The sequence below is a fragment of the Cydia amplana genome, chromosome 14 (assembly GCF_948474715.1).
Source record: "Cydia amplana chromosome 14, ilCydAmpl1.1, whole genome shotgun sequence".
NCBI classification, from domain to species: domain Eukaryota; kingdom Metazoa; phylum Arthropoda; class Insecta; order Lepidoptera; family Tortricidae; genus Cydia; species Cydia amplana.
The window spans coordinates 7,830,702-7,842,171 of NC_086082.1; the positions used below are offsets into that span (position 1 = coordinate 7,830,702).

General features: G+C 38.8%; 2 protein-coding genes across 2 annotated transcripts; both read right to left on the reverse strand.

Annotated features, from left to right (window-relative positions):
- Window positions 1-467: 467 nt before the first annotated feature.
- LOC134653821 (uncharacterized) lies at window positions 468-3,391 on the reverse strand. The gene is made up of 5 exons (XM_063509184.1): window positions 3,236-3,391; window positions 2,496-2,685; window positions 1,518-1,571; window positions 962-1,123; window positions 468-553 (listed from the first exon to the last, which is right to left on the reverse strand). Exons 1-5 carry the CDS (start codon window positions 3,348-3,350, stop codon window positions 514-516), a joined length of 561 nt encoding a protein of 186 aa, XP_063365254.1. The 5' UTR covers window positions 3,351-3,391; the 3' UTR covers window positions 468-513.
- A 2,376-nt stretch (window positions 3,392-5,767) lies between these two features.
- On the reverse strand, window positions 5,768-9,204 carry LOC134654335 (uncharacterized). The gene is made up of 3 exons (XM_063509799.1): window positions 8,989-9,204; window positions 6,296-6,479; window positions 5,768-6,059 (listed from the first exon to the last, which is right to left on the reverse strand). The coding sequence occupies exons 1-3, from the start codon at window positions 9,077-9,079 to the stop codon at window positions 5,768-5,770; spliced, it is 567 nt and encodes a 188-aa protein (XP_063365869.1). The 5' UTR covers window positions 9,080-9,204.
- Window positions 9,205-11,470: the final 2,266 nt, after the last annotated feature.

Genomic DNA, 11,470 nt, shown 5'->3' on the forward strand with positions numbered 1-11,470 from the left:
AATTGATCATATTTTATTTGGATTTAGTTTCACTTCTTTTCAATTTCAATTAATATATTTATTCTTAATTAATAATTAAAACGACATTCAGCAATATATTTCAGATTTATTTGTACTAATTATAAATAATCTCAGTGGGTCAAAAGACATCCCACAACATAACGGTAAAGCTAAAAAAATCATCCCCACTTTACGTGCAGGTGATTTTAAATATTTTAATATGTAGGTATCCCTGTCAAATTGCAGCTTTTTAGCACTAGGTAACGATAACGAAGCAAAGACGCCGACGGACAGACACACGGACATGGCGAAACTATAAGGGTTCCTATACTTAGTTGACTACGGAACCCTAAAATTGATAGTTATCAAACTGGTTGTCTTAAAAGGGTCACACACAATCAAAAGTACTCGTATCATAATCTTCGTAATTATTTTATTTATAGTATTTTATTAAAAATAACGTAACTCAGGTACGATATTTACAATTCCTTATACCTATATGTATGTTATTTCTTACACCTCCTCTCCAATGTCTGGAACTCCTTTTAAGCCCCTGTAACAAAGACATTTGTTTTATTTTCCAATACGAGACTATAACTCAACCTCCTAAACTTACAAAATGTACTAAGTGTGGTTTTAGCCCCAACGGTAACACCATTACTCGGTGCACTCCTCCGGCGCTACGCACGTGTGCTGCTGCTGCGGTCGTCGCGCACGTAGGGCGGCACACACACGCAACCCGACTCGCAGAATAGGTAGCACGACATAGCAGCCCACTACAATCAGTATTTAATACTACAATAAACGACTTACTTGGTGCACTCCTTCGGTGGTACGCACTTGTGCATGCGGTCGTCGCGCGCGTAGGGCGGCACGCACACGCACCCTGGCTCGCAGAACGGGTAGCAAGACATAGCAGCTCACTACAAGCAGTATTTAATACTACAAAAAGGCAACTTACTTGGTGCACTCCTCCGGCGGTACGCACTTGTGCGTGCGGTCGTCGCGCACGTAGGGCGGCACGCACACGCACCCTGGCTCGCAGAACGGGTAGCACGGCCGCAGCCGGTCGCGCGGGTTGTCGCAAGACACGGAAGCGCAGCCTGAGAAACACGGCTCGTACCTGTTAAGGAGGACTTGGTATATGAAATGGAACTACCTTATTTAACAAATTTCAATCGCTGGCTCCGACTGAGTTTTGCATATAAAAAAATAAAGGTTTTAACTCAACCAAATAGGAAATAGTAAAGTTTTCTTGTATTACCAAATGGCAAAGTGCTAATTGGAATTATGCAATAAGTATTTACTATGAATTTGAAATTTATTTTGTACGAACCTAGATATTACAACATTTTCCTGCAAAAGTATATTTTAGTAACTGACTGTAAAATTGAATATGAATATTATACGACAATCGAGGTCTCAGTTCAAGTCAAAAGTGACTACTACTAACTTGTTTTCAAATTTTAGCATGATACACAGTGAAGTCAGTGAAGCATTAAATACATGCAGTTTACCTCTCACGTGGTCGATCACAATTCATTGCTGCAGGCATTTTTTGCTCTTTCTCTCTGAAAAGAAACATTATTTTGTCTTTATTTATCATATTCTTCCTACTTATTTTTATCTATAAAAACTAAATTTGAAACAGGAGGATTCGTACTAAGAGAGGCCTACCCTCAGCAGTGGACGATAAAGAGCTGATATGATTAATATATGCAATGTATGCAAGGTGCAGCGTCAACCAGAGACCAAAGCATTACTTTTGTAAAACAAACAGCCCCATGTGCAGAGCGTGCATGGAAGAAGAGGAAACAGTAAAACATATTCTCCTAGACTGCAAACAGGTAAGATAAGATAAAATAAAGATAAAAGATAGTTTATTTAAGTAGGCATAATTACAATGCGTTTATGAACGTCAAATAAAGCTACACCGGCTCCAACCCTACACCTCTGCCCCGAGAAGATTTAAATCCCCCCTCAATTGGAGGAGGGTATCCCAATATGGGACCGGCAACAAATTCGGCGGAGTAGAAGCACCTATACAGGAAAAAATACTTAGGGGCACCGTAAATACTAAAGGAAGCAGTTAGCAACCTAACGACATGGCTAGGTTTCGTGGAGGAGCTGGGGTGGCTAGAGTAGCGCTACCTTTTCACGAAATGGTTGTCGATTTGCGGAAAACGCCCAGCAAAACTATTTTTATTACTTTATTAAATTGCACAACGGGACTTAATCGAGTATCTAGCTGATAAACAAGACCAAGTGCGGGTAGTTCGAAAAACTCGCGCGGTTAGAAGATGCTGATGTCAACTTTAGCCAGTCTTCTCCGAGACCACGGGGACAACGCCGTCCTCGAAACGTCGGAGGTAAATCTTAAAACTTAGATACGCGATTAAATCCCGTTGTGCAATTTAATAATGTGTAAAAATCGTGGAAGTTAAAATCAGCGTTAATTTTATTAGTTATGTAAAGTCGAGTAGGTAAGTATTTACTCGTAAATCTCCGCGCTCTTCCCGCCGCCCGCGCCGTCGTAGCGGCGCTGCCCCCTGATGAGGTTCTCGACGTCGCTGCCCGGGTCCAGCGCCTTCTTCCTCCAGTTCCGCCGGTCCTCGTTGAGCGCGTGCTTGCCCTCCATCAGCTCCTCGTAGTCGTAGCTAGACGCCGCCTGAGCCACGATGTCATCTGGGAAGCGGATTCATTTCGATCATCACTACATAGTATAAAACAAAGTCGCTTTCGCTGTCTGTCTTTCTGTATGTATGCTTAGATCTTTAAAACTACGCAACGGATTTTGATGCGGTTTTTTTAAATAGATAGTGTGATTCAAGAGGAAGGTTTATGTATAATTTGGTAACAATGGTAACCCGTGCGGAGCCGGGGCGGGTCGCTAGTCAATTTATAATGTACGGTAACTAGGTACTAATCTTGATAAACATAAAAGTACGTGACCTAAACCCATTTATTGGGTGGAGTTATTGTATATTTACATTTGTTATCAAAACAAGATATGAACAATACGCTTCACATAAAATTGACGCGCAAAACAAATATTTCAGGTAGGCAACGAATACCCCTACTTGAAAAGTTGAGTTACTCATATGGCAAAATATGTATTGATTAAAAATTCTCCAAGAAATAACTCTTTTGTAAGTATACCAAGAAAAATCAAAATTACTGGCTCACCCAGCATCCAACTTTCATTACCACAAATTAAAATAAAAACAACACTCACATAAAATAAAGGCTAATAGCAAGAAATAACGCATGTCCGATAGTTTAGTTTTAGTAGGCAGTAACTCGTGTATAATGTGTATAAGCGGTAATGGCCACCGTTTTCTCGCCACCATACTGGTTTACTGTAACTCGTCGAAAACACGCTAAACTTTGTTTAGAAAATGATACGCCTGAGTTTTTTTTTATAGTACGGTAAGAGTGCGAGTACAAATCCCGGAAGAGATATTTGTTCGTTTTCTTGAAATGAAATAGGAAAACATAACGAGGTATATGCATGTAGGTACTCGCACCATCTCGATAACATGTTATGGGCACAATACATTTCTTGAGTTATTTTTGCTGTGATTTATACTATAAATATAAATAAATAATATATATAATTAATAAATATCCTTATGTTTCCCCTGTATATGTATCATGTTTCTCTACTAATTCCTATTATCCCTAAAAATAAGCGATAAGACCGCTTGTTGTCTACCTCTATCTTTAATCAATTGTTTTCTCCAAGCTGTATCTTTCATTGGGGTATGCCAATAAATAAAGAGTATTCTATCTACCTAATATAATAAATACAGAAGCAACTAAGTCTCTTCACGTTTAAACCAAATTATATCAAATTTGGTATGGAGATAGTTTGAGTCCCGGAAAAGGACAAAGGATAGTCTCGAAAATCATTTATTAACAGAAGGCCTACCGCGAACCACGTTTGACGTGTTGCCTCCCTGTCACACTTATACATGTACGAATTCACAAGTGGGACAGAGAGGCAACACGTCGAAAGTGTTTCGTGGTAGGTCTTCAGGATAAAAAGGGGATGGAATTTATTATGGAACGGGATATGGAAGTATCTAGTCATTCTAAGCATACGAAGTTAGTCGCGGGTACTTAAAAGCTAAGGAGCAAGGCACGCTGCGTCCGATTTGCACGTCGCTCCGACGTGCGAGCGGGACGTCTCTATAATGCGCATATAGGGTTGTCTCGCTCAAACTTCAGAGTGACGTGCGAATCTGACGCAGTGTGTCATGCTCGAAGTAGATTATAAATACAGTGTAGTTTTAAACAGTATTTAAAAATGAAATGAAAAAATGTTTGTTTGTTAACAGTTCTATTCCACATAGGTCGCTTTTATTAATCGATTCTCGTGAAATATTGTGAACGAGCTTTATTTATTTTTCGATGGAATTTTTAAACATTTCTGAGACGTGGGGGTTCGCGAAGTCACAAAGCTTCTAGTAATATAATCATACTAACCACTGGACGTACTGGGCACTAGCTGGTATACAGGTATTCCTGCCGGGGCTCCCGAGCCATCATTGTGGGATGATACATATAGTAATTATATAATAGACTAAGCGTGCGGTTGTTTTATGCGATAAACGCAGCGTATAGGTGACAGTCCATTTCCAACCGCAGTTGCACTACTGTTCATTTTACTAGGAAATTCACAGTAACAACGACGCGTTCAGTACCAGTAGTGTAGCTGCGGTCAGAAATGGAATGTCACCTTAAAACGCGATGCGTTTGCTGCACACCCATTATACATCAATTAATCTAATGATACCTCATTGTTTTACGCGTTAAACGCAGCAGTAAGGAAGTATGGAATCGAATAGTACCTATCATTATTTTTTTCCTTTTTTGATTTTTTTTTTAACCTTGGCCTTGTATTTTTTTATTATTCCCATATATTTTTTAAATTTCCAATGTATAGTGATAAATTGCTCATTTTCTATCTATTTAACTAGATTTAGTTATATTAATTCAACATGTGTCAAATACCCTATTATTCAATTATTCCAATTTAATAAAACTACTGAACATATTATTATATAATTTATTTAACTTATTAAACACTTAACAAGTTAGATATACGTTTATTATTCCTCTAAAATTTCTTGTGAAATAGGTAAAATAATTGTCCTATGGTAAACGATTTATTATTGGTCGCTCCATCAAAACTTCTCATAAACAAAATTACAAAATTGTTAATGCGTAGTTGACGTTTCGCCGGGAAAGTATTACAAAGTTGGTTGGTTGGTTGATTAAATTCACTTAAATAAAACTACGATATAGGAAAATAAATACGATTTAAGAGTCACACTAATCTAGCCGCCGGAGTAACGCTCTCATTCTAAAGTGATATTAAGTTTTACATACAAAACTTCTACTTACTTTATTTTTAAAACTGTACCAGACATAACTAATATGTTAAACACATGTCATGTGAAAATGAGGGCGTAACTTCGATTCCACTCCCGAACCATGAACTCCCGGCAATATGGGAGCGGCTTTCGTGGCGGCGGATTCGAATGACTCTTTTTTTTAGTTTATTGAGAAACAAACAGTCTTATAATAAACATATGAGCAACTTAGCTAATAAGCTACAAATTGACTCCACAGCAAAGACGTCCGTAAGTCCCACCAGTCGCAGATATTTCATAACCAGTACGTTGGTTAGTAAAAAGTAATTGTTCTCGCACTCCCATTAACATTCGAATGTAGGTAAACGAATGTTACAGTAATGGGACTATTACTGTAACATTCGTTTAGGCGCTCTGTGAGCTTCGCTTTGCATTATCTTCCTGGGCTGCAGCGCCCTTATAGGCGGAGGGGCTATCACTATATTGAAGTAGTTCCCCATTCTCGACACATCTGATGAGAACTTCGTGCGTGGATTCGACTGACTTATCGAAACCGCTTCGTTTTCTCTTACTTCTGGAACCTCTTCTTCTTTTTTCGCATAGTGTCGTTTCGTATTGTAGTTGTTGTTTGTGTTGTATTTTTCAGAACGTCTCGTTGGCACCGGGATGCCCATTTGAGTCCTGTAAATCAACGAATCAATCAACCTTTGAGTTACATTTTATACTAACCTCAGTAAGGCCTGAAATGCTTGCACTTGTGGCTGCATCCAAAATATGTCTATGTTTTGTATGATCCTTAACTATTTGGGTGGAAGATACTAAGATATATTAGTTATATTATATATTAGGTAGTTTCGAAGGGAGTTAATTTATTCGTTATAAGCTTATAAGAGTAGCAGCGGGTTATCTGTACTCACGGAGAGCAGTCCTGCGGCAGCACGCACTGGTGCGTGCGGTCGTCGCGCACGTAGGGCTCCTGACACACGCAGCCGGGCTCGCAGTACGGGTAGCACGGCCGCAGGTGGTTGCGCGGGTTGTCGCATGATACCTCCGCGCAGCCACCGAAGCAAGGCTCGTATACTTCATAAGGCCAAAAGCATGCTGTAACATGAAAAACAATTTAAAAAAGATATTATTTGGATAATATGTCGATTTGTTGATACAGTGGAGTCTCCTAGTAAGTGACAGGAGACCACTTTTCCCAGAGAACAGTTCGTTAACAATTCAATTTAATTTAATATTAAATCTAATATTCAAATATTTAATTTGGTAATGCAGTTTAGATATGAGCGCCGCGCCGGCGCGCCGCCGCCGCCGCCGACAAAATTTTCGTGCCGCCGCCGCCGACGCTGCGCTATCGGCGTGGCATCGGCGTGACCTTGGTAGTTACTACTACTTTCGGAATCAGATAATATATTTTTAATCGAGTTTAGATCATTAACGGCGCCACTTCGAATAGTTTATAGGCATTCAAAAGGTATTTTAGGCCCATATAATTCAAAAATATCGAAGGCAAATGCAAACTTATCTGTCTAGTAACCACGCTACTAGTCTTGGGGAAACGAAATTATTTAATATCAATTTTAACATCAATATGCTTGTAATAAACATACTGATTTCCTTCCATTTTTATTGTGGAACGTTCCACTAATGCCCTGCTTATCGTACGTGCAGTACTTGCATGAAAAACATCGTTTAAATAAAGAACTTATTCAAAGAGAACAAGATAAACAATTGCATGACTTTTTAACTGCGATTACTGCATATGTTGTTAGCACGGCAGATTACAATTTATAGATTGTATACATATATATAATACATATTATGTATACACTAAACATATGTCAATCACAATGAAAAAATTTACTGTGATCAACTCTGGCTAACGTGAGACTCGAACCCACATCTTTGGATTACCGATCCAATGCATAACTAATTTTGCCAGCTAACCATCCGTCATTTACCGCGAATTTAACCATTGCAAGCATGGTTAAACGTCTTTAAAAGGTATAAAATGGGGTTACTTTTGAGATATTAAGCGTTTCCACGTCCAAATGTCCGGCCGTTGGCTTCGCACGGAAGGGCGTCAGAATCGGGTCTCTATTAAACTTGGCCACTGATAAAATTTCAAGCTTTGCTCTCTCGCAGCTCAATCTTTGGCCTTGCATCGCTCGCATGGAATTAAGCAGCTATCTGAACCTGCAAGTTTTTGGCCCTGTTTGGAGCTCAACTTTCGGGCTGTTTTAAAACGCATGAGCATTGATCCTTATCCGATCTTAGCTCCATTGCAGCTCGGCCTTTGGCGTCGCACGAATGCGCCCGCAGGAAAGCTCCATATCTTTAACACTATGACTTCAGTCTTTATCGGCCTGCGCCCTCGCTCTGCTCTCTTGCAGTTCGACCTCGCACAGAAGCGCGCCGCAATCGGCGCCCCAGGCGTTCGGCTGTCAGCCAAGCTTACACTTGGCGTTCGATTCTTAGCTGTATGCTTACCTGCAGCTCATCCTCTGGCCACGCATTGGGAGGCGTCGAAATCAAGTCTTCGGTGTTACATGGAGCTCGGCGTTGGGCCTCACTTTTTGACATAAATCGGTTTTGTTGAATCGATATTAGTTAATGACGGAGCTCGATTTTCTTTGGACTATCGACAAGACGTTTCCCTGATACAGTCAATCCGCAATTTTTAACTTGTCACAAAAGATAAGGGCCTCGCTAAGATCTTCCGGCCAGAGCCTCGCCAAGATTAAGACCGCATCTGATGCCGCGCGATACCGCTTATCCACAGTTTATACGATATCAATTTTTTTCGTACCATTATTCATTAAATTATCCTTGAAAATAAAAAATGCATTTATTTGATAACTTTCTTACAGCAAAAACATGTTTTTTCGGTAAAATTTTGGTTTGAATTATTTTTTCATTAAGGTGTTTCAAGGCCACGCCGCCGATTCGCCGCCGCCGCCGACCAATTTTGACCGGCGCGCCGCCGCCGGCTAAGTGCCTATCGGCGCTCATATCTTTGCAGTTAGGTGAATGGCGGCGCTGAGACAATATACTAATACGAGCAAATAAGGATTGCCTTAATGCAAGCGACACATAAAAATACTCGTAAGGTAAGTAAAACTATGTGCTTAAAATTCATTATGTGTGCGCATTTATTTATTAATGCAAGTTAGTATATTCACGGACAACAGTTTTGTTGCTACGTACAATGAATCCATGATTATTGATTACCTTCATACCTACTTAACTAAAAAGCTTGAGAAGCAAACATTACTCAAAAGCTACTAAGTGACATAAAATATACTCCGAGGTTTCTTTCCCGAGACTTAAATCTTAAAGCTAAGGGTTAACTTACGTACGATTTCTCCAATCTTTTTACGCGACAGACATTATTAGGTGTCCAAGGCCACTAAATCAAGTTGCGGACACTAGACTTTCATTGTTCTTTCCCCGGCCGTTTCCGCAGGTCCATTACTGCTCCCCAGAGTGCCGCGATAGCCTAGACTTACAGTAATAGTCCCGACTTGGACATTGTTCGAGATAAACTCAACATTTTGTCAGAGATTTAGCGGCGGTATTGCTTCGGTTAAAAAAGGGGTAAAATCACCTTTCATGATCCTATCTTCGTCTCGGCAGGAGGCGGGGCGCAGGAGGGTGACGGCCACGAAACAAATGAGCGTTTTTATCCCTGACGCCATCGCACAACCAGTCGATACGAGCGGCTCAACGGAACTATATAGGATTTGTTCTGTTTTTCAACACAAGTGATATGGCTCGCTCGCCCGGAAAAGGCCATTTTCTTTCTTTATTTCAATATTTTTATTTTTTTGATAAACTTTCGTTGACGAAACCTCTTAACATTAAGTAAATTAACAATAAGGGAGTCGTGATACGTAGCACTAATATACATCGTAACCTCAATATTTTGTTAAATTAGTCGCGCGTCTGTACACTGCTTTTAGGTATACTTAGGTAATTAATTACGATTTAATAAGTAGGTATCTAATTTATCAAACTATTAATTTTGTTTTATTTTATAGATACATACGTTAGTTTTTTAATACCATATATTGTAGGTATATTATGTTTACTAAGCAAAATAAATTCAAAGTAATTTATTTAGGTTAGGTTGAAACCACATCTTGAAATATTGATATAATAATATTTGTAGCCTAGTTACTTAGCTTACGTATGCGTAAGGAACGTCGATACTCAGTTACTCAATTACAATGTCGTGCATGTATTTCTATTATTTACCTTATTGACATCCATGAATCTCCATTAATATGATACAGTGCACGATTCGGATTTTGTAATAGACATCTATTAGACATCGCCAAGATACGATAACGATATGTTTAAGATCTAACCTGTCAAATTTGACATTTCCGCGATTCTGGAGATACTCTTGAACGATTTCCACAAGATATTGCTTAGAGATCTAATTCACATCTAATAGATATCTAACATGATCTATCGTAAAAGTGACATTGGTTGTCCGAATTGCACTGCAAAAGAGAACTAGTTGAAATCTAAACTATAACGTATCTAGAATGGATCTAGTACGTATCGTCTCTTGTGAATATCTTGAAGTTCGAATACAGCAGTAGGTGATAGCACGGGATAATGTCGAAGGAGAAGGGGTGCTGGGTAAACATGGAGAGAGCCGGTTAAGCCTGGCCTGATTGAATTATTGCTTGCGTTGTAATTTCGAAGGTGCTGGGTCACGTTTCGTTATATTATTATGATAAATTTCACCAGGATATTTACCTACAGTGTTTAGGCTTTGCTGTTCATGCCTTTATTTTCCATCGACCAGCTTATCGGTTTTGGTGGCAGTTTAGATTGTAAACTGTTAATTTTGTTTATATCTGCTCGCTCGTCGTAGGATAACTAAATTACAATGCCTAAATATTTTAATGAATACAAGATGTTCCTACACTTATGCATATTTAACTATTGAGGGCTGCTTATTATTTTAAAGTGCATTAAAAAAAGAAAATATTGTTAAAAATCAAAGTCTTTCCAAAAAATGATATGATGACAACGTCATTGCTTGGGTATTGGGTAACTGATAGGTGTTATAAGTGTCTGTTATTATGTGTAGTCTCGTCCGATTAATGGTTTTTTTTCTAGAACTTTATACATTTATCACAAAGTATCTATACGATTGTATAGGTTGATGATTAATAACTAAATATTAGTAGTTACCATTATCTAGGAATATATAAACATAAAACGAAAGAAATTATACGCAAGCCGTGGATTAGTAATAAGTCTCATGTTCATTTGATGAAGCGCAAAACGATATTTAATGTGATAGAAGATTGATGGTAAACAATTTTGTTCTTCCAGGCGTACAGTCGGCCTGTTACCAACGCAATGCGTGTAGTGTTGTGAATAACGCTCATTTCGAGGCTTAAAGACTCCCTTAAGACTCTCGAGGCTTAACGCCTCAAAGGCGGCAAAGACGATTTCTTACATCCATAGGTGTGAAATAAATAAATACAATTCTCAAATATATATAGTCGTCTTCAAGACTTACGAGTCTTGAGGGCTCGAGTCTTTAAGCCTAAAAATAAGCGTTATTCACAACACTGAATGCGTGATATTGACACCTACTTAGAACAAAATGGAACAACTTCTAACGATTCTGAAAGATATTATGTATTTATAATTTATCAAAATATGGGACTGACATAAACGTAGTAGAATGGCTACTATTTCGAATAAGTATTTCCCACAGCTAGCTGGGTTTATCTGATACTCCATGAAAATCAAATTTTATGTTTTAACATTGTATGTAGCTACAATGTCCCACTGCGCACGGCTGAGAAAATCGACTACGTTTCTTTTATCTGCACGTCGCTGTCCTAAACCCATTAAAAAAGGCCAAGTTACAGAGAGCATCTGCCTTGCCAGTGGAACCATCATAATGTTTATAAAGACATGTCTCAATATATCATAATCTAATAGTTACTTAATAGGTGGAATCAGCATCCTGCCATGGTTTTCTCGAGAGACTGTATAAAGGGACTGACATAAACGTAACTCTGTAAGTACTTTAAAAAACAGTGAACAGGGTTAGT

Bases quoted from the DNA above. Each gene is read 5' to 3' on its own strand.
- LOC134654335 (XM_063509799.1), bottom strand. From the start codon at position 9,079: ATGGCGTCAGGGATAAAAACGCTCATTTGTTTCGTGGCCGTCACCCTC. The intron at 6,480-8,988 runs GTGATTTTACCC...TTCATGTTACAG, and splicing joins CGAAGATAGGATCATGAAAG to CATGCTTTTGGCCTTATGAA. The intron at 6,060-6,295 runs GTGAGTACAGAT...GTTGATTTACAG, and splicing joins CTGCCGCAGGACTGCTCTCC to GACTCAAATGGGCATCCCGG.
- LOC134653821 (XM_063509184.1), bottom strand. From the start codon at position 3,350: ATGGTGGCGAGAAAACGGTGGCCATTACCGCTTATACACATTATACAC. The intron at 1,572-2,495 runs GTAAATACTTAC...GTTTCTTTTCAG, and splicing joins AAGAGCGCGGAGATTTACGA to AGAGAAAGAGCAAAAAATGC. The intron at 1,124-1,517 runs GTAAACTGCATG...CCTCCTTAACAG, and splicing joins TGTGATCGACCACGTGAGAG to GTACGAGCCGTGTTTCTCAG.